The 19184-nt window shown below is 47.3% G+C and overlaps 2 protein-coding genes across 3 annotated transcripts in view; one reads left to right on the top strand and one right to left on the bottom strand.

The window, feature by feature from the left end:
- The first annotated feature begins 4954 nt into the window (after positions 1-4954).
- ZFHX3 (zinc finger homeobox 3) overlaps positions 4955-19184 on the top strand; it is a 396997-nt gene continuing 382767 nt past the window's right edge. For both annotated transcript variants that reach the window (XM_048316338.1, XM_048316337.1), the window contains exon 1: positions 4955-5074. The gene's annotated coding sequence lies outside the window, so the exon portion shown is untranslated. The remainder of the gene's footprint in view (positions 5075-19184) is intronic.
- On the bottom strand, positions 14126-16243 carry LOC125331925 (translation initiation factor IF-2-like). Its single transcript, XM_048316370.1, has 2 exons — positions 15416-16243; positions 14126-15165 (listed from the first exon to the last, which is right to left on the bottom strand). Exons 1-2 carry the CDS (start codon positions 16241-16243, stop codon positions 14920-14922), a joined length of 1074 nt encoding a protein of 357 aa, XP_048172327.1. The 3' UTR covers positions 14126-14919.

Raw genomic sequence — 19184 nt, 5'->3', positions numbered from 1 at the left:
TGCTGTGAGAGCTGCGGGAGATTAGAAACCCTCCAATCCAACCACTCCTCTCTGGCAGCCTGACTTTGCCTGGGTTTCTAAGGAGAAACAGTATTTTTTATAGGATCAGCTAGTAAGAGCTGAAAAAAAATTGGGCATGCTCCTGAGATCAGAGTTTGGCAATCAGTTCTGAAAATTGTATTTTTAAATCCAGTAGAGTATTGTCATGGTTCGAATACTCTTGTTACTTAAGCTTTACCACCTGACGGCTGAGCACAAGAGCTGCTTAACACAGTCCTCCAAGTCTCCACACCTTTGATTTTACCCTAAAACGTTTGGATATTCCAACTAAAATGTGGAGCATCATGCTTCTTGCTTTTATTATTCCTTATAGCAGGGATAGGATTAAATATGTTTGTATGCAGAAATGATCAAATACAGTGTAGGAAAGTGCAGCCATGTAACAATGCGCTGATAAAAGTTACTTCATCCTTTGGGGACGGAGGAGTTGGAAATATCTGTATGTTCAGATGCAGATAGGCTGCTTTGGATGATTCACGAAATCAGGATGCCAGAAAGGGAGTAAGTGGGAGGGGGCAGCGAGGCTTCTTCTTTGTTTCTACCTCTTTGTCAGGTATCAGCTTTAATTCCTTGTTTATATTTGGTGCTTTCAAAAACCTGATATAGTTTCCTTGCCTTATCAGGCAGTTAGCCCTTGCTCTGAAGCTTTTCATTTGTAATTTATTCCCACAATGTTTAGCAAGTATTTCAACCTGCTCTGTGCACTGATGTCACTGACTCTGGCTGGTTGTGATGGGGAAAGGATGGTTTGGGACAGAAGCAAAGGACATGTTCACACCTGTTCAAGGTGCTGTGGGACATGCTGGCTCTCCAAGAGAGAGTGTGCTTTGGGGGTCTCATTTCAAACCCCACCTCTGGTCCCCAAATGTGCAGGACTATCTATATATAACATTTACATTGTTTCAGTGTGTAATGGCAGTTACATGCATCTCATCAAATTTCCATCACTGATTCCCACTGTCATCCCAGGTCTCCCCAGCAGCTGCTCACATTAACCTTTCAGAAGAATGTCTCTGAACATGCAGGAAAACCCAGTTGCCTTGGACATCTCAAGAATTGCTGTGGCTCTCATGTGCTCTTAAGAATTCTCTCAGATCCCCCTGGTAGCTGATTTTGTGGAATCCCTGACCATAAACCACCCACCCCCTCAGCTCAGCTCCATGGAAGCCACCCTTGGCTCAGCCAATTGCCATGAACGGCTCAATCCTGTTCTGTATTTACCTTGAGAATGTTGTTTATCGTTGATACCCATTCTCAGCAATGTCTCCCATGCGCACGCAGCTGCTTAGCTGCAGAAAATTAATAATACTTGGGTCCTAATTCTGGTAGAGGCTCCCCTGGCAGCAGTGGCTGCAGGCTCTGCCTGTGCCCTGCTGGTGCCAGATGGGCTCTGCAGCCCCTCAAAGGCCAAGCTGAAAATGCCTGTCCATAAAAACTGACTCAGAGAAGGCAAAAAGCATCTGAAAGAGCAGCTTAGCTCAGTTTCTGTAAAATCTGATCTCTCAGGTGCAAATGTACATCATGGGGTTGGGGTGTGTCCCCCCTGGAGGGACCTGGCAGGGACCCTCTCCAGGGAGTCTCACCAGTTATCCTGTGTATGTTGTGGGAATCAGCTCAGAGGGTGGAGGGTGGGTGCTGGAGGAGCAGTGGGAGCAGGGATTGAGACAAAGTAGATTTTTCCACCGTGTTCATCTTTGAGTTTTATCATTTGCCCGAGTGCTGGAAAAGCAAAACCCCTGAGATGCCAAATGGCTCCGTATTTACAGAACGAAGAATCCTGGAATGATTTCAGGTGTTCTGACACCATTTCACGTGGTCCTGCTGAGGATGGCCCCACGATGCAGCAGGTCCTTTTGTGTTTCCATCACACAGTCCGTTATCCACCATACTGGGTGTTTTAAGCTCTGCTCACATCTGATGTAAATGTAGAGCACTGCCACTGGAAACATTTGGGGCGGGGTTTGTCCCACAAGGCCCCGGCCTGATCTTCTCTGAGATGTTTCACACCTTTCCTTTTTTTCTGACCGTTTGCCATAAAAACTTAAAAAAAATTTTAAAAAAATTTTTCTAAACCAGATTTTATTCAAATAATAAATAACAACCTATTAACCTAGCATGCTTTAATGCTCAGAATCTGAAGCTAAAGACTAGAGAGAGCACAAACATACCATTAAAAAAGCGTGTGTGGTTCTTCCTCCTGCCCAGCCTCTCCCCCATCGTGCACGCAAGCTGTCTCTTTAATAATGCAAAGGAGCAGTAAATTTCAAGCTGAGGATGGGCAATAACAAGGAGAGTTATTTCCACAATGCCCCAGTGTCAGCCCCTGGCTTAGGCGCACACCTTATTAGTTCTAACAGGCTGGTTAGCATCGGGTCACCTCTGCGGCTCCGCTCCCCGCAGGGTCACCCGGCTCCAGGCGGCATTTGGGGAGGGGGAAGGGAGGCGAGATTTACAGATTCTCTTCTCACCCGGCATTTTTAGCACTGGTTATTTTTATTTACACACACCCCCTTCCCCTTTTACGCCTTGCCTTTCTCTTGCCCCCTCTCCCACCCAAAACCTGTGTAAATCCCAGCGGTGGGCAAACCCCTCCCTGCTGAGTGTGGATAGAGGGACTCCTTGGAATGGGGGGTTCCTCTGCTTCTCTTCAGAAAAGAAATAATTCAAATTCATCAGCCTGGGTGTGTGTATGGACAAATAACAACATCGATAAGCCAGTGTAGATGAAAGGAAGCCCAAGGTGGTTGCACTCCCAATTAAGCATGACAGTAGCATGTCTGCAGTGAACACGTATGTGTGTGCGCGCGTGTGTGTGTGAGAGAGAGAGAGAGACAGGCGATCCTCTCGCACTTTCTCGGGGCCACAGGAATTGTCTGTAGGATGATTCTTTAAAGTGAACTAACCCAGGGATGTGTTAAAATGAATGTTCATTTTTTCCCTAACTGGAACGTAGGAGAAACTGCCCATTATGGAAATGCACAGGCAGTTGTGGCCCTCTCCCGGCCCCCTCCCCCACCCGCCAGCTCCCATCCAAAAATGAATGCAAAGAAATACTATTAGGCTGTCTGGTTATGTATTTTTTATGAGGCCATACAAGACACTGCCTGACCTCGTCCAGCTCATGTTATAACCACATTGAAGATGCTTTTCATTTGGGTTCTGCTTTTCAGCCTGGGTGACCTCTATTAAATAAAAAAAAAAAAAGAAAAAAATGGCCTAATATGTGACCCCTGGGACGAGTCGCTTCAAGGATTACATTTAATTCATATGATAATATTGAAATATAATGTTTCTGTGTCTAATGTTTTGGATGTTTTTCTTTCTTCTTTATTTCAGGAATCCTTTGAGTTGTCGAGGTTTCTTTTTTCCTTTTTCTTTTTGGAGGGGGGAGGACAAGTAACTCATGCTTGGTGGGCAGATTCTTAAAAATCACCTTTTTTCCCTTGGAAAGCCAGTGTGAACACAGCAGCCTGTTCTTCCCCTCGCTTTGAAGGAGAAGAGGAGAAACAAAGGCAGGGAAATGATTTTTTGTAAGAAAGTGTGTCTGGCTCGTCAAAATCCAGCCCCATGCTTTGTTTCGGCGTTTGCTTAGCCGGTTGATAAGGAGTGACCTGCTTGCCTGGCTGGGGGGGCACGGGCAGACCTCCCTCTACCTCCTTGCTCGCCTCCAGCTCCCATTGTCTGCCTCGGCCCTGCCGCTCCCCTCAGCTCCCCACGCACACGGAGTTGGGGCATGGACGCACCGCTCCGTGCCCGCCTGGGCTGGAGCATGCCAGCCTTTGACAGACAATGCGTGTTTCAGGGGTTTGTAACTTCTCCGTAAAATGTACACCGGCGTGAAACACAACTTGTGGCGGTTCAGCTTAGGAGCAAATTTGCTTTTGCCAATTGCAAAAATAAATTTGACTGTTTCCTAAATATTCCGCATATGAAAAAACATTTAATAAAGTGCTGTTTTTCCCCCCGATCCTCGCACTAAAATCATGTTGCAAGGTGTACAAGGGAATTCAGCCATCAGCAGCAATCCAAACCGAGGGAAGCAACGAAGCCCTTAATCATTCCCAGTAATGACATGTTTGGAAAAAGTGCCACACGTGTGCACCTTGTATTTTCAGCAAACATCTAATGCGAGGGTGTGAAACAGTGGCTGCAGTGCACGGTGTGCTTGTGCAAGAGCTTCCCTCCCTTCTTCCTCCTCCTCCTCCTGCTCCAGCCTGGCTGTGCTGCCCCGCTCACAAAAGCCGTGTCCTTAGAACAATAGGCCTGTGCTCCTGAAGACCCGTCCCGGCACACGCGATGCTGCTTCTGTGACGTTTGCAAGGGGATACACAACCCTCATTATTATTTTTTTTCCTTTTTCCCACTGTGAGTGGAGCTGTGAAATAGTAAAATTAATTTGTGCAAAAATACCCCTGGAATAGCACTCGGGCTGAAATAGTCCAGGTCGGTGCCGCGTGGTTACGGCTGACCCTGGGTCCCCGCCGTCGTGGGAGCTCTCGACGCGCCCCATAAACCCTCGCCCTCCTGGGCGCCCGCTCCGGGAGGCTCGGGCAGGTGAGGGCTGAGCGCCGGGGGGGCTCGGGGCAGGTGAGGGCTCGTAACTCCCAGCCCCGTTGCGTTTATTCGTGTCATAGGCTGAACCTCGACAGTTTTTGGCAAAAACCTAATTAGCGCCAGGTCTGGGGCCTGCGTTGCGTGTATATGTGCAGCGGCGTTTTGTGTAGGATATTAAAAAAATATCCAGGCTTTGGGTTGCCTTTTGTAAGGCATGGAGCTGTGACCCTCCCTCCGCTGCTCCCTCCCCTCGGAGCCCCAGACTTCGCCGTGCCCTGGCTGCGAGCTTACATGGAGTTGTCTTTTTTTTTATTTTTTTTTTATAAACCCAGTCACAACACGGGAAGAGGAGGAGGAGGAGGAGGAAGAGAGAGAAAGACAGAACTAAAAACCCTTGAAGGATGGCTCTCCAAAATTCCTGGCGGAACCACGGGGAATCCCTGGTAGCGCGGGAGCAGAGGTAAGGCAGCCTGCGCCCACCCTCCTGCCGGCCCCCCGCGCCCTCGCTTTTGGGCCGGGAGCGCGGCTTGTGGGGAGCGGGAGGGAAGGTGGAGGTGGGTGGTGGGTGGGTGGGTGGTGGGTGGAGGAGACACCTTCGCCTCGCGCTGCTTAAGTGGGCGCGGCGCTGATGTGAATATGCAAATGGGCGGCCGGGCGCGTCACACGTGCGGCTGCTCCCCCTCCCCTCGCTCCCCTCCCTCGCTCGCTCCTTTCCCACCCGGGGCTCGGGGGGGATGTGGGGACATGGGGGGCACCGGCCCCGTCCCGCCCGTCCCGTCGCACTCGTCCCGTCCCGCCCTGCGAGCGGCGGAGGTGCGAGGCCGGGATGGGAGCGGGGGTGACCCCGACAGGCGGGGAATGGACGCGATCGCTGCCGGGGGGCTGTGGGGGACCCTGGTTCCCCCCGCGTCGCTGATTGATGTCAGGGGCCAACAGGACCCGGCTTTCCTGGCGATGATGATGGTTATGGTGATTGCAATGATTACACTCATCATTAGTGGGAATTTGAATTTTGAGATGGTCAAGGCTGGGTGGGGGCATGACCCCCACGCCCGGGAACTTAAGGAAAGAAAAGACAGGATTTGGAAAGTGATTTTATGAATTTATGCACTGGAAGGGTCGAGTTACAAAGATTTTCACGCAGCCCCGTTTTATTGCGAGTATACTCCAAGATCGGCAAAAAGATGGGAAAGGCGTTTTTGTTATTAAAGGAAAATCCTTTATTGGAGGGATGATTTAGAAATTTACAGTCAATGGAATTTAATTTTATCCTTTGCCTTTTGCTTTATCCACATTTTAATAAAAGAGCCATGAAGAATAAGAGTAGCCGGGTGATTGCTGAACAAAGCAGATCTCGAGTCTGAATAGGATTTAAAATCGGTGCCTGTGCTCCCCACGCCTGGTGGGGCCGCGGGCAGCACCCCCGGCTGTGCACCCAGGCTGGGGGATGCTGCCGGTGACGACACACACCTTAATGCAAAATTAATATTTCATATTCAGGAGGCACAAACTTTGTGATATATTTTTCCTTCCCCTCTGTTTGTCTATCTGGTGATTTGGGTACACCTGATCATGTCTTAGGTTTATACGCGGTTATTCCATGGAGAGAGAGCAATTTCCAGGGGAGTGGAGTGCTGCTGGGGATGTCTGCCAGCACCCTGAGGTGGCAATGATCATGTGTGGTTCTGCAGAACATCACTGGCGTTAATTCACTGGGGAAAAAACAAATGCAAAGCAACTCCATTCGTTTTTCTTAGGTATTACCAGGGACAGTAAAAGGATCTACTAATGGCATCACCGTATTCACTAGATTGATAAATAAATAGAAAATCCCTAATTCTTTTGAATTAGGGGCTGGAAGCAGCAGATGAAAGTGACTCCAGGGTAACAGAACAAAACCCCTGTGCTGATACTGCCTGATTGATCATAGTGTAGTGCACTGAGAGACAAGGAGTCAGCTGAGGGGAGAAGAGGGAAAAGGCGAGAGCCTGTGCAGCAGGAGAGAAGTGTAACCCAGTTCCAGCAGGACAAACCACCTGCCTGTGTGCCCTGCTCTCCAAAGCATGCCCAGTGTCCCACATGGCTCTGCCACCCAAATGCCACGCTGGCTTCAGCTCTCAGACAGCCCAGCTGGTCAGTGTTGGGTTTTCCCTCATTATCCCGGTCTCTGTGCTTTTTCTCGCCGTGGCCGCAGGCCCGTCCTGTCTGTGCCCCACTCTGGGGTACAGCCAGCAGAGCCCCGTGCCAAGGGCACCGCGCCTGGAGGCAGCGAGGCTGCCAAGGGGCAGCGTGGGCAGGCCGAGCCCCGAGGACACAGCAAGGCAGCGTTGGCTCAGGGGCCCTTTGGGGTGCCCGGCCCTCCTCGTCCGGCACCTGCAGCCGTGTGCACACACACGATTCCCCGCGCTCGCTCCGCCGTGCCAATAAAGAAGAAAGGCAGGGATGAGGATTGTTGCTATTGATCTGCCCAAGGGGATCATTAGGCATCAGTATCAATCTACAAATCAGTGGGCCTGTGTTACTTGCTTGGGCAGTCATTGCCAATTTGTTCCTATTAGATGGCCGAGCCCGGAGGTGTTTGATGAGCAGATTGGGTCTTTATCTCGGCGCTGGAGAGCAGGCGGGCGCGAGGAGACGCCGCAGCTTTGCAGGATTTCTGCTGTTTGTTTGTTTTCTTCTGCTGAAACCCTTTTCACTGCTCTGTACAGAATTTTGTAAGAGCTGAATGTGTTTCTGCTTTATGGATGGTTTTTCGTATCATCAGATTAAACATATTGAGAGTTTAGGAGAAACTATTTTAAAATAATCCCCTCGCTTTTATTCGGTCTGTTTACCAGCAGCACTCCCTATAAAAATACATATTCATGCCAGATTCTTTTGTTATCCTTTCCAGGTCAGACCCAACATTAGGAACGCAAACAATTTTGCTTTTGCTATCCCAGTGGCCATTCCTTGGGATTTACTGAGTTGTGCTTAGTGAGGTGATTGTTCTCACTATCTTTCCCTCTGTGATTTAATTAATTAAGCCAAAAAATTAAAGCTTGCAGATAATATTTTATTTTCGAAGTGTTTTTACTTGGAGGGGAGCCCTGGGGGTCAGTGGCCCCTTGGACACAGCCTTGCTCTGTGTGGCACCTTCCAGAGCTGCCTCACTCATCTGCATATTTGCAAACAAGAAAAATGTTTAATAATATGCAAAATGAATTACAAATTTAGACCATAACAGGAGATGGAAATTAATGGCAAAAAAAAGGATCAAACCAGTTCACATGAATGATCTGATCTGACATCAATGCCGTGTTATTTAATGCAAACCTTGATTCCGACTGTTCCATCTCACTCCTCACACGAGCATCGCGCAGTTTAAACATCTGTCCAGCCGTTAAAGACCCTATTGATGCTGTGTTATTGGATTTCTAATTTCCAGGTTTTGTCAGGGGGTTTAACAGACTATATGAGTGTTTATAATTCCTAATGAGTTTAATCTCTAATTTGCCTCTATTACCTGGGACTGTCAAATCGCTTTCTCAGCACTTGGTCTGTGAAAATTTAAAATACAGAAATTCAGGCTTCTAAAGAACTCGAAATATTTGTCATATCTTTTATATACAAATATATGTGCAGTAAACAGAACTATACATTCTTATTCTCTTTGAAGATCAAGCCTGATTTTAATCCTGCCTATCTGCTGCAATCACAATATATTACCTAAACCCAAGTTTCTTTGAGGACTTTTTGGATAGATGTCACTATTTCATTGGAGATAAAATAGGGTGTGTTTTAGGATACCACATTATTGCTGCCTGATTAGTATTTGATCAAATCCTATCTGGTTTTTTTTTGTCCCTGAGACAATCCAGCTCCTCCACATCCGGAGGCGAGTTCGCCTCATTCTGTCTGACAAGTGTTTTGTTGGGGAGCAGCGGATCAGATCCATGTAAACACGCGGCCGGGGCGGGGAGCCCCGCACTTTTAATTTATCATAAACTCCACAGAACTCATTAGCTTTCATCTTTACATCGCACGTATAGAAATGAATTCTGAGCGCACTCAGGGAGGCTTTTTTTCTGTGGAGTTTGCTGTACAAATATTTATGGACCTTTTCCTTTGTAGTAGAGATTCCAGTGGCAACAGCTATCACACAACGAACAGCAGCTTGCGACTTAGGGAAGAGGTTGCCAAAAGCTGTTGTTTATTTAGTCGCGTGGTATTTTGTCTTGAAATTTGTTTTGCTACTATTTGCAAAAAACACAGGGCTCTCTTGGGAGGAGGAATCGGAATTTTTTGCCTATACTCCAGAAAAATAAAAAGAGAAAAAAGCCTCCCAGAAAATGAAATCTAAGTGTGTTTGTACGTATGAACATAACTTTATAATCAGCATATTTTGAGGATTTTCAGAGCAGGAGGCTGCTCACTGCCCATTCACAAAACACACATATGGAGATTTTATGGTGGGTTTTGTTTTAAAGATAATGATTTGTCTCTGCGTTGCAGTTGTTTATGTTTCTGTCTATATCTCTTTCCTCTCCCCTGTTTTATTTAGTAAGGTTTCAGCTGTGAAATTTCTCCATGAAACAATTGATACATTCTCCACACGCTGCAGCGAGGGAAAAAAAGCCCCTTAGATTAATGGTCAGTGTCTCATCCACACAAATTTGTGTTACGATACTACCAAGAAGCTGCGAATTACTGACAAGATCTAGAATAATTCCTAATGCTGTCGAAGGCTTCATTTTCTCCTCCGCATGATGGATGAGGCATAAGAAGTGCTTTCTGAGATCGTTAATGTGCATCATTCTGTTAAGTGTTATTAAAGTCCGTCTGTCTTCGGCAGCAGAAACAATGGCTTAGCCCTTATTTTGTCTCTCTCTTTGCTAAACTCCAACTGGCTTTTACTAATGTGGCCTATTTTGGGGCTCTTTTAAGGGCTGGTTTGTACCACGGCGTTTTGGTTGGTTTGGGGAATTGTATTTTCCCTTCGAGTTAAATGTTGGCTTGTGGCATGGGAAGGCACGGCGAATTCCCGGTGATTCTATCTGTAACCTGTGGATAACGTCCAAGCAGTGCAGGATCCGTACCAAAGCTTCTATTTAAGCTTGGAAAATAGGATTGAACTTTCCCTTCGGAAGGGCTGCTCCTGCGGAGCGACACTGGGCTGTGAAACTACCCCCAGGAGCGCCCGTGTCTGCTCATTTTCCCCTGGATTAATTGTTTAAAAATCTGGGAATTGCTGTCTGTGGAGAGAGTGAGCTGGTCCCTTGCTGGGAGGGAAGCTGGCACGGGGCGACCCAAACCCGTCCTGTTTGGGCAGAAATCGCTGCCCTGTCCTGGTCCCGTGGGCATCGCCCCATTCCCCAAGGGGGAGGAGGCCAGGCCCAGATTGCAGATGGATCGTATTAAATCAAAAGTACTTTTAACCAAACAGAAGAATTCACTTTAAAGGTTTTTAACCTTTCTAAGAGCCAATTTTTCCTTAAGCCCTGCGATAATAAAATACAATATAATTTATAGAGCACTCTCCACGGGTATGCATTCCTCTTCTCTTCTTTTTTTTAGTACAGTCAGATAAAACACCCAACAACTGTGATGATAATCAAGAAAAAACAAAAAGCAACTGATCATAAAGCATTTAGAAATGTAACATTCCTTTTACAAGGGATTCAGACATCCTTGGGAAGCCTCACTTCTATACTTTTAATAGAATTAGAGAAGTGTGATGCACAGCTGGTAAAAGCTCAGTCATCCACAGCGCAGCGAGTGTTTGAGTATTTAATTTTATATTTGAATAATTCTCCAGATCAGGCTATAATCATGGATGTCATATAAAAAGATTTTTTCATAAATTACATTATTTCACAGATGTGCAAATACTTCTGTGAAAAAAATTACATTGATCAGTTTTTAATACCCCCCTGTCTCACCCTTCAGTCAAAAGAAAAAATAGCTTTTTTCCCATCTTTGTCTTCAGAAAGGTGCTAGATTGTAAACATCTGAAGGAAATGAAAGGGGGTTGGCCAGTCCACCCCAAATTCTTTCCAGATTTTCATTCCTTTTACCAGCAGCCTTCTGTTCTTGGAGGAGAGGGAGGAACAGCAGAAGAAAGAGAGAGATGTCTCTGTTTCTTATTAAAATTTAAAGTGCAAAGCAGGGGCTGTATTTTGCTAATTTTCAATCTGCTAATTGGGAAGGGGGTTAGGAGGTATGGGGCCGTGGGGACACGGGCGGTTCGGTGGGATAAAGCCCAGCCGGTGACACGGCCCCAGTGGAGACGGCAGGCACCAGGCACAGCCCCGGCCTCGTTGCTGGAGAGGGCTTGGACTCGCTGCACTTTGTAATCCCAAATTATAACATCCTGTTTATTTGTCTAATTAGAAAGTGACTAGTTTACTGAGAGTAAACTTCCCAATAGGCTTGTGCTCTGCCTGGCCAGGACTCAGGCCCCTGCACCCTCCGGGGTGCCCCAAAGCCTCACGCCCGGCATGGCAGTGGGAGGTCCCCAGGGCAACCTGGCCACTGGAACTTGTGTCCCTCCAGCTCCTGAGCACTTTGCCTTTTATCTGGTCCAAAAATGGGAAACATTTAATCGAGGCACAGGCAATTCCACAGCACATCCTCACATGCTGAGTATCTGGTCATCGTGGATATTGTTGTGAATGGAAAAGTTTGCCCCAATGTTAAATTCAGGGATGGTAATTAAGAGTAATTAAGATAAATGCCAACTTCCCAGATCTCTCATCCCATCTCCTATGAAGTTACACTTTTAGGGGAAAGGAAGGCTGAAAATAACTTTATAAAAGTTAACCAAGGTGTCACACCCTGCCTGCTTGGGCTTCAATCAAGAGTTGCCGGCTTGTTTTTCAGGGAATTTAAGTACCAGATGCACTTGGAGAAAGCAAGCTAAACATCAGAGTTTATTTTCAATATGCAAGTGGTATAAAAATATGCAAGCCTTGATCTGAGTGCTATGGAAACTGCTCCACAAAAATGTGGAACGAAAGCTGTTACTGTAAGCGTGGTTCATGTCCTGTAACAGCTGCGACAGCCCGGCACAGCTCAACACTTGTCCAATTAGATGAAAATATTCAAAAGGAAACCTGATTTAAATAAGATTTGTAATAATCTTTCACAATTACAAAGTATCCTAGTGAAAAACACTGTCCCCCTGCCCAGGTCGCCTGGACCCTGCATTGGCCTCGGCTCAGTGGACGAGTCTCTCCCCCCTCACACCAGCTCCAAAAGCATTTTTCAGGGTTTATGTTACAGTTATTTGCAGATTATTTTAGGTCTGCGTTCTTTTATATCCACTTAGCAACTTGCAAGGAATATTTCAGGAGCAGCCCATGCTTGACGTGCCCTTTTTTGGGGAGCAGGAGGACTGGGTGGGGCGGATGTAAAAGCCAGTATTGTATTTATGACAGATGGTTTTTAGTTTAGGCAAGAAAGCCCAGATAGACACTAGCAGGGAGACAGGAATGTGGACACGTATCATTAAGTTCTTTCTGTTCATCAAATGCAAGAAATACAGTAAGTTTATTTTTATACCTGACCTGTGGAACAAATATGGCCAATGGATACTACGCATAATAGGTCTTAAAAGGAACAATTACAGTTTTCCTTTAACTTTTCTGATTTGTTACAAGTTGTATCTATTTCTAAGGTTTTGAGGATACCAATGATTAAAATCATCCTACTGCATAAATTTTAGTTATTTACCATAGTTTATAAGTATCGTGTGATGACCTTTTTCTGGCTTCATAAAATCAGTGACTTAATATAATTTAGGATCTGAGAGTGCAAGTTCCTTGATTCATTTATCATTTGATGCTGAAATTTGTTTAGTCTGGATTGAAGGCCCTACTCAGCTTTTCCTACTGGCCATAGATTCTTTGTACATTGGAAACTGGGAGACCTTTGTGTCTTGTCTCTTTCTTTCAAGTTTGACCAAAAATAGTCATTAAAGACTTCAGAAGCACCCTGACTTTATAAATAAGGGCTCTTGACTGACTCTGATGGGAATTCCATGCACAGAACAGCCCCTATCACCAATTTTTCAGAATGGCAAAGTGTGTTAATGTAGAATACACCTTGAATTAAGTGGTCGGTTTTGACTGTATTCCAGACAATTTTTTATGAATGCAATTAAATAGTGAGTTTTAATAGCTTTGGGAGAATTAAGTTTGAAATTGTTCTATAAAGAATGTTTATAAATATATATAGATAGAAGATAGATTTAGCTGAAAGCAGAAGGCAATAGAGTAATTTATTTCAAAAATTCTTCTGTAGTTGGTGTGAGTGATTTTGATCAAATGGGATCCCGGAATCTCCAAGCCAAAGCTCTCATCTTCTAAGGAATTTCAGTTACCTGGAATAAAATGTTGCCTTAGAAATTATTGACGTAATAGTCCCCTTGGGAACCCCAGAGCAGTCAAAGAGAAATCCAACAATAAATCCAGGGGCCACCTGGATAACTCCCATTAAAGGCTTTTTTTCAGTGGAAAAAATTCTTTAAAAGCTTAATTCTTCCTAAATGTAAAGTCCAGTGATCGTGTTTCTGTAGAACTTTTACAGTTGGGTGTTTTGCTTTATTTTGTTTAAAGAACTTCTCCAGGGCTCTGGGACAGTGACACCAGCCCTGTGTTTTCCCTGTGGCCCCCCTGCCCCGTGCACCCCCTCTGCAATGGCTGGGGAACCAAAAGGCACCAGGCACACACAGAGCTGTGCCTTGGGCTGGGATATTGGTGTGCATCAAACCTCGCCCAGACGCTGGGCCCAGCAGTGCCCCCGACATGGGACCCCACTGCAGGAGTCCCACTCCACTGAATCTTGAGCAGGGATGGGAACTCGACTGGCTCCTGCCAACGCCTGGTTGTGTGTTTGAAATGCTGCTGCAGAACTGCACAGTTCTGGAAAAGCAACGGGCAGCCCGCCTCCAACCTGAGCCCTCTGAGCAGAGCGCTGGGGATTAGTTACACCTGCTTTTCTCCAGAAAAATAAAAATTAAAAAAAGCCCTTCTGTGGCCATTGCCGTCCCTGGTGTGCACAAGTAGCCCGGTGGAGCAGCTCAGTCTGGAAAGGCTGGAAGTCGCAGAGAATTTCCACGTCCGTGTGACAGACTGAGCAGTTCCCGGAGCATTCCCTGCTCCGCAGCTCGTCCACCGCAGGAGTGAGATGTGCACTCCTTGTTTCTTGGAGGGACCGGCAGCCCCCCCAGGCAGTGCCACTGAAAATCGCCGGGGTTGGTTTGGAATGAGGGGATATGTGTGGTCTGACTCGACTGAAAACCAAAGCTGTTTTTTAAGGGCGGTGTAAGGTGAAATACAGGTACCTCAGGACACCCCGGGGCATGTGCACATGGACACGCAGAATCACAGACTGCACCCGCTCCGTGTGCTCCACAATCCGAGCTGTGTTTTGTGCTGCAGCAAAAAGGCACTGTGTGGCTTGATTGAAAACATTCAGGAAGAAACAATAATCCCATAGACCAGTGGAAATTTTATCACAATTTAATTCTCTATCAACATTTTTAAAAGGAAAAAGGGGACAAGAATGAGAAGTGTGTTATTCTTAGTTATCTGTATTGTTAGTTAACATCAGCTGTCTGCTGATCCCCAGTACAAAGGACACTATAAACCACATTTAAAAAAAAAAGACACTTTTGATTTTTGTAGAAATACATATAAAAATATATTCAGTATTTGTGGGTACTTACATATGGGTGTTTTACAGATTTCCTGGTGTGGCGGCTGGAAGACAAACCTCTTTTAAACCCTGTGAAATTCAACATTTCACTGAATTTAACATATTCTAAGTTATACATAATATATATTTTTAAGTAGTTTTACACTTTTTCTATTTTCGATTTTCAACAGTGTCTACTTTTCATGTATAATGAAGGTATCATTTATAACAATATTTTAAACAGTCCAAGTCAGTTATTTATACTGGTTTTTATCTTGAAATGAGGTTTGCTGTACTTTTTGGTTTTGCTTTATTTACCTCATCATTCCCTTATCACCCAGAGCCTTTTTTGCAATTGTATTTATTTAAAATGGTATTTTTTTACTTTTAATATAATTGTGTTGTTTAGACAAGAGTTTTTTTTTTCTTGTGAGTATTAGAGAACTTGTTTTGCTGCTCTCCCCAGAGCAGTTCAGTGCAGCAATATGTGCAGTCAAATGGGGAAGATTCCCAAATTGTCTGTTCCTGTGCTTGGGATTCAGACAAGCAGGCACTGTCTCTGTTCCTGTAAGGAGCAGTGGAATTTGGTGTCGTGGATCTGGGTTTAAACTGTTCCAGAAGCAATTTCTATTTATAGGCCACTGTTTTTCTGGACATTTTCCTGTGGTTTTGAGCAGAAAGCAGGTTTGATGCACTAGAGACGTAATCATTGAGTGTGGGCTGCGCTGGGTAGGACGGGGCCACATTCTCACTCTGGGATAATGCATGGAACTGTGTGGGATAAGGGCAGCAGAGCCAGTTCTGTTCATCTTGGCCTTGCTCATCACCTCCCCTGCCCACAGAGCCTCCCGTGGCTGCATGAGCTGTGTCTGCCTGCCGGGACAAGGGACCCTCAGTGCTGCCCACAGGGATGGCGCAGCCCAGAGAGCCTTGCTCCAGTCCAGGGAACCCACCCCCACCCCACCCCACCCCACCCCACCCCACCCCATCCCATCCCATCCCATCCCATCCCATCCCATCCCATCCCATCCCATCCCATCCCATCCCATCCCATCCCATCCCATCCCACCCCACCCCACCTCGAGCACCACGAGCCCACTGTGGAGCTCCTCATGGGTCTGACCTGCCTCCTGCCCTCCTGCCCTGGCCTCAGGGATGAGCGCCCGCAGGAGGTGGGGAAGCGGCAGCTGTGGGAGGTGAAGTGGCTAAGGCCATGGATGGTGGCAGTGGTGTCCCTGGCCCTGAGAGACTCTTGGCTCCTTGTCAGTGACCTTGCAGCCTCCGGGCTGGACAGGACAGGGACAGGTCCTGCCTGGTGGGTCTGGGTCCCCATCTGTGAAATAATGATGGATGGTTTTCCTGCATTGTTACCAGAATTGGGATTGTTTCGGTTGGAAAAGCCCTCAGAGGTCATGGAGCACATGCCCTGCCCACCATGGCCAGTGATGGTGCAGCGGAGCCGAATGGGCTCCCCCGGGAGAGCAGCGGCCGAGGGGTGCCGGGGCCGGGCGATTCCCGGTGCTGTGATCCCGGCTGCCGGGGCCAGGCGATTCCCGGTGCTGTGATCCCGGCTGCCCAGGGCCGGGCGATTCCCGGAGCTGTGATCCCGGCTGCCGGGGCCGGGCGATTCCCGGTGCTGTGATCCCGGCTGCCCAGGGCCGGGCGATTCCCGGAGCTGTGATCCCGGCTGCCGGGGCCGGGCGATTCCCGGAGCTGTGATCCCGGCTGCCGGGGCCGGGCGATTCCCGGTGCTGTGATCCCGGCTGCCCAGGGCCGGGCGATTCCCGGTGCTGTGATCCCGGCTGCCGGGGCCGGGCGATTCCCGGTGCTGTGATCCCGGCTGCCCAGGGCCGGGCGATTCCCGGTGCTGTGATCCCGGCTGCCGGGGCCGGGCGATTCCCGGTGCTGTGATCCCGGCTGCCGGGGCCGGGCGATTCCCGCTCCCGGGCATTCCCCGCCGTTCCCGCCGCGCCCGGCAGGGGGCGGTGCCGCCCGCGCAGCGCCGCCGCCGCCTCGGGCCCCTCCTGCTCCCGGCGGGGCCGCGCGGGGAGGGAGCGCCCGGAGCCTTCCCGAGGGTCGGACACGCGGCACCGCGGGGCCGCCTTGGGCCCTTGGGCTCCCACCCCCCCATCCCACCCCACCTCTGCGATCCCCGCCCAGGGAGCACAGGCACAACTCAAATTGTTTGGAGACTTTTGCATTCAAATGTTGTTTTCTATAACAATATTCCTAAACCCCACCTGCATTTATATGGAGATCGTGCTCCTCTGGGCTGTTGGGGAACAAATTCAATTCCTGCCATAAAGACAGGTGGTGGCCAAATAATTTCCATATAATATTAATTTTATATGTGTACGGTTGCACAATTTGTTCCTCGAAGTGTAAGATCACAAAAACGAGGTGGTTTTTGTGCGGGTGCAGTGGCTTGCTGGGGGGGGGGGGAGGGGGGTAGATATTCCAGCACTTCTATTTCTGCCTCAAATATTTGTGTTTGTTTTTCAGGGGCTTTGTTAATACCTGAGGGAACCATTAATGCAGACGAAATAACAGGAGATCTGATGTTCTCATGGTATTTTAGTATTTCAATTCCTCGATGGAAATGCCAGGAGAACACCAGATCTCGCGGTATTTGGGCCCCAGAAATAGCTCCCTTGGGAATTTTTAAAAAGCCCATAAAATACATAAACACAAATATGGAGATATCCAGGTTCCTGCCGAAGTTGCCTGCGCAGCCTTCCCTCGATTGAAGCCATCAGTCAGCAGCTTTCCCTCCCTTCCAGCTGATTTGTCTTTGTCACTGAGCGAAACTACTCTTTCTCCCTCAAACCGATGGCAGAAAACTGGACCCGTGTCGGTAATTGTGATTATGGAGAGGACAATTCTGGATTGCTCACACAGACAGAAGATTTCCCCCAGTCTGCTTATTTTTTTTCCTAATATGGCTGTTTCCTTTTTAAAAAACATGTTATTATTTTTTATTGTTATTTTCAGTTTCACTATAATTTTCATTGGATATTTGGCTGTATCTAGTTAATTATCTAATCAAGCAAATGGTTTCTTTAGCTCTTGGCTAAAACAGGAAAACACCCCAATATCGGGATTAAGTTTTCATCTCTATCAAGTGGCTTAAAAATACTGAACTTGATTCCTTTTGAATTAACTGAGTCTTATTTTATTTTTTTTTTCAATATCACCTATCACCATAGTAACCACCAGCTGTCAGTTCAGTTTCTGACATTTTTCTCATTTGGTAAGATTTCAGAATTGCCATCCTCCCTGCCAACATGTCATGAACAAGAAAAAAAAAAATTGCATGAAAAATCTAATGGGTGTCTGGTCTGATTGTCCTCACTCGTGGCAGGGAAGACAAAAACTGATGAATTGTGAAATGTATTCAGAGGGATTCAAGAAAAGCAAGTGTCTCGGACCCCCTCCTCACCCACACCTCCTCGTTTTCATCTTGTTATGCTTGATGCACCAGACATGCTTGCCCTGACACTCGGGTTTGTAGAAATTTAAGATTAACAGTTTTTACATTCACCTCGCTGATCCCTGGGTTTTAAAGTCATCATTAAAAATAAAGTTCGCAGAGCTCGTATTTAGCACCATTTCCCAGTCATTGATGAGGTTTTAGCACCTGCGAATTCTCAACAAAACACTTCCCGTGCCTGAAGTCAACAGCCAGTTCGGTACATTCCCACATTTCCGTCCCTATTTCTGTATTTTATGTACGTGAGAAAGCAACCTTTGAGCAGGCCGAAAGAGAAAAGCAAATTCTGGGTAACTCCCTGGGCTGGGGTTTTGTTTGTGGTGGAAAAGGGTAGAAAATGGTAAAATTTGTGGTTTTTTATTTCTCCAATTGGTTTAGCTGAAATAATGTAAATTTAAGGAAAAACAGGTTCATGTTCAGTAAAGGATGCTGCACTTCATGGATGGCAAAATATCTGCGGGAAACCTGCTCACCAGTGCAGCAGAAGGGCAGGAGAAAGGGAAGGACTCATTTACCTCTGGCAAAGCAAATAAAACGCCAGCAATGCCTTTATAACATGTATTTTTATTTTGGATTTTCTAAACAAGACACACACATGGAAGTGGCACATCTTGTTTCCCTAGGTATAAAACAAATCCCCCCCAGCTGCCTCCATAGGGGCACAAAGAGCCGTCCCCTGGACGTGCTTCCAGGGGGGTTGTTTGGGGCTATAGCCATCTCTTTTTTCCCCCGACTGTCTGTGAATTCAGGCTCAGCAGCAGGAACTCATTTCAGGAACATAAACCTGATTTGATGAGCAGCTGCAGCGCTCGGGTCCCTTTGCTGCCGGGGACACCCCGGCGCTGCCGGGGCTCAGCCCCGCTCCCGGCTCACGTTTCACATTCGGGGGCTCCGGCGCTTCAAACCCGGCAAGCCCAAAGGGGAATAATTGAAACAATCCTGGGACATTATACCCACTTGGGAACATTTGGGGGAATTTGTATTTGTGAGTATATTCGCTCAGTTCTGCTGCATCTACATGGAGCAGGGAGGTAGCTCTTCCCAGGAAAAGTACTGACTCCCACAGGAAAATCCAGGGCTGCATTTTTGTCACTGTTTTCCTCTGGGAAGTCGTAGATGGAGTTTTGCCAGCCCCGTGGTTTGGGTGTTTCAGCTCGGGGTGCGAGGCGCTGGCACCGCAGGTCCGCGGGGGAGCAGCGGCGGCCGGAGCTCAGGGAGGCACGGCGGAGCTCCGGGAGCACACGGGCGCGGGGCTGGGCGGGAGGGTCCACTCCAACCACGCAGATTTCTTCATCGAAGTGTCTTTTTGAATTAGACATTTCAGATATAGGTAGTGTTTAAATGTCTTCTCGCTTTTAGAATGAAAAACCATCATCTTTGGGAAAAAAATTGAAAATGATCC

The sequence above is a fragment of the Corvus hawaiiensis genome, chromosome 12 (assembly GCF_020740725.1).
Source record: "Corvus hawaiiensis isolate bCorHaw1 chromosome 12, bCorHaw1.pri.cur, whole genome shotgun sequence".
Lineage (NCBI taxonomy): Eukaryota > Metazoa > Chordata > Aves > Passeriformes > Corvidae > Corvus > Corvus hawaiiensis.
The sequence above is the reverse complement of the archived record's forward strand: the minus strand, read 5'-3'. Positions and strand labels throughout refer to the sequence as shown.

Excerpts from the sequence above, each read along its gene's own strand:
- LOC125331925 (XM_048316370.1), bottom strand. The coding sequence starts at position 16,243 with ATGCCCGGGAGCGGGAATCGCCCGGCCCCGGCAGCCGGGATCACAGCA. Across the intron at positions 15,166-15,415 it reads GGCAGGAGGGCAGGAGGCAG|GCAGACACAGCTCATGCAGC; the intron begins GTCAGACCCATG and ends TTGTCCCGGCAG.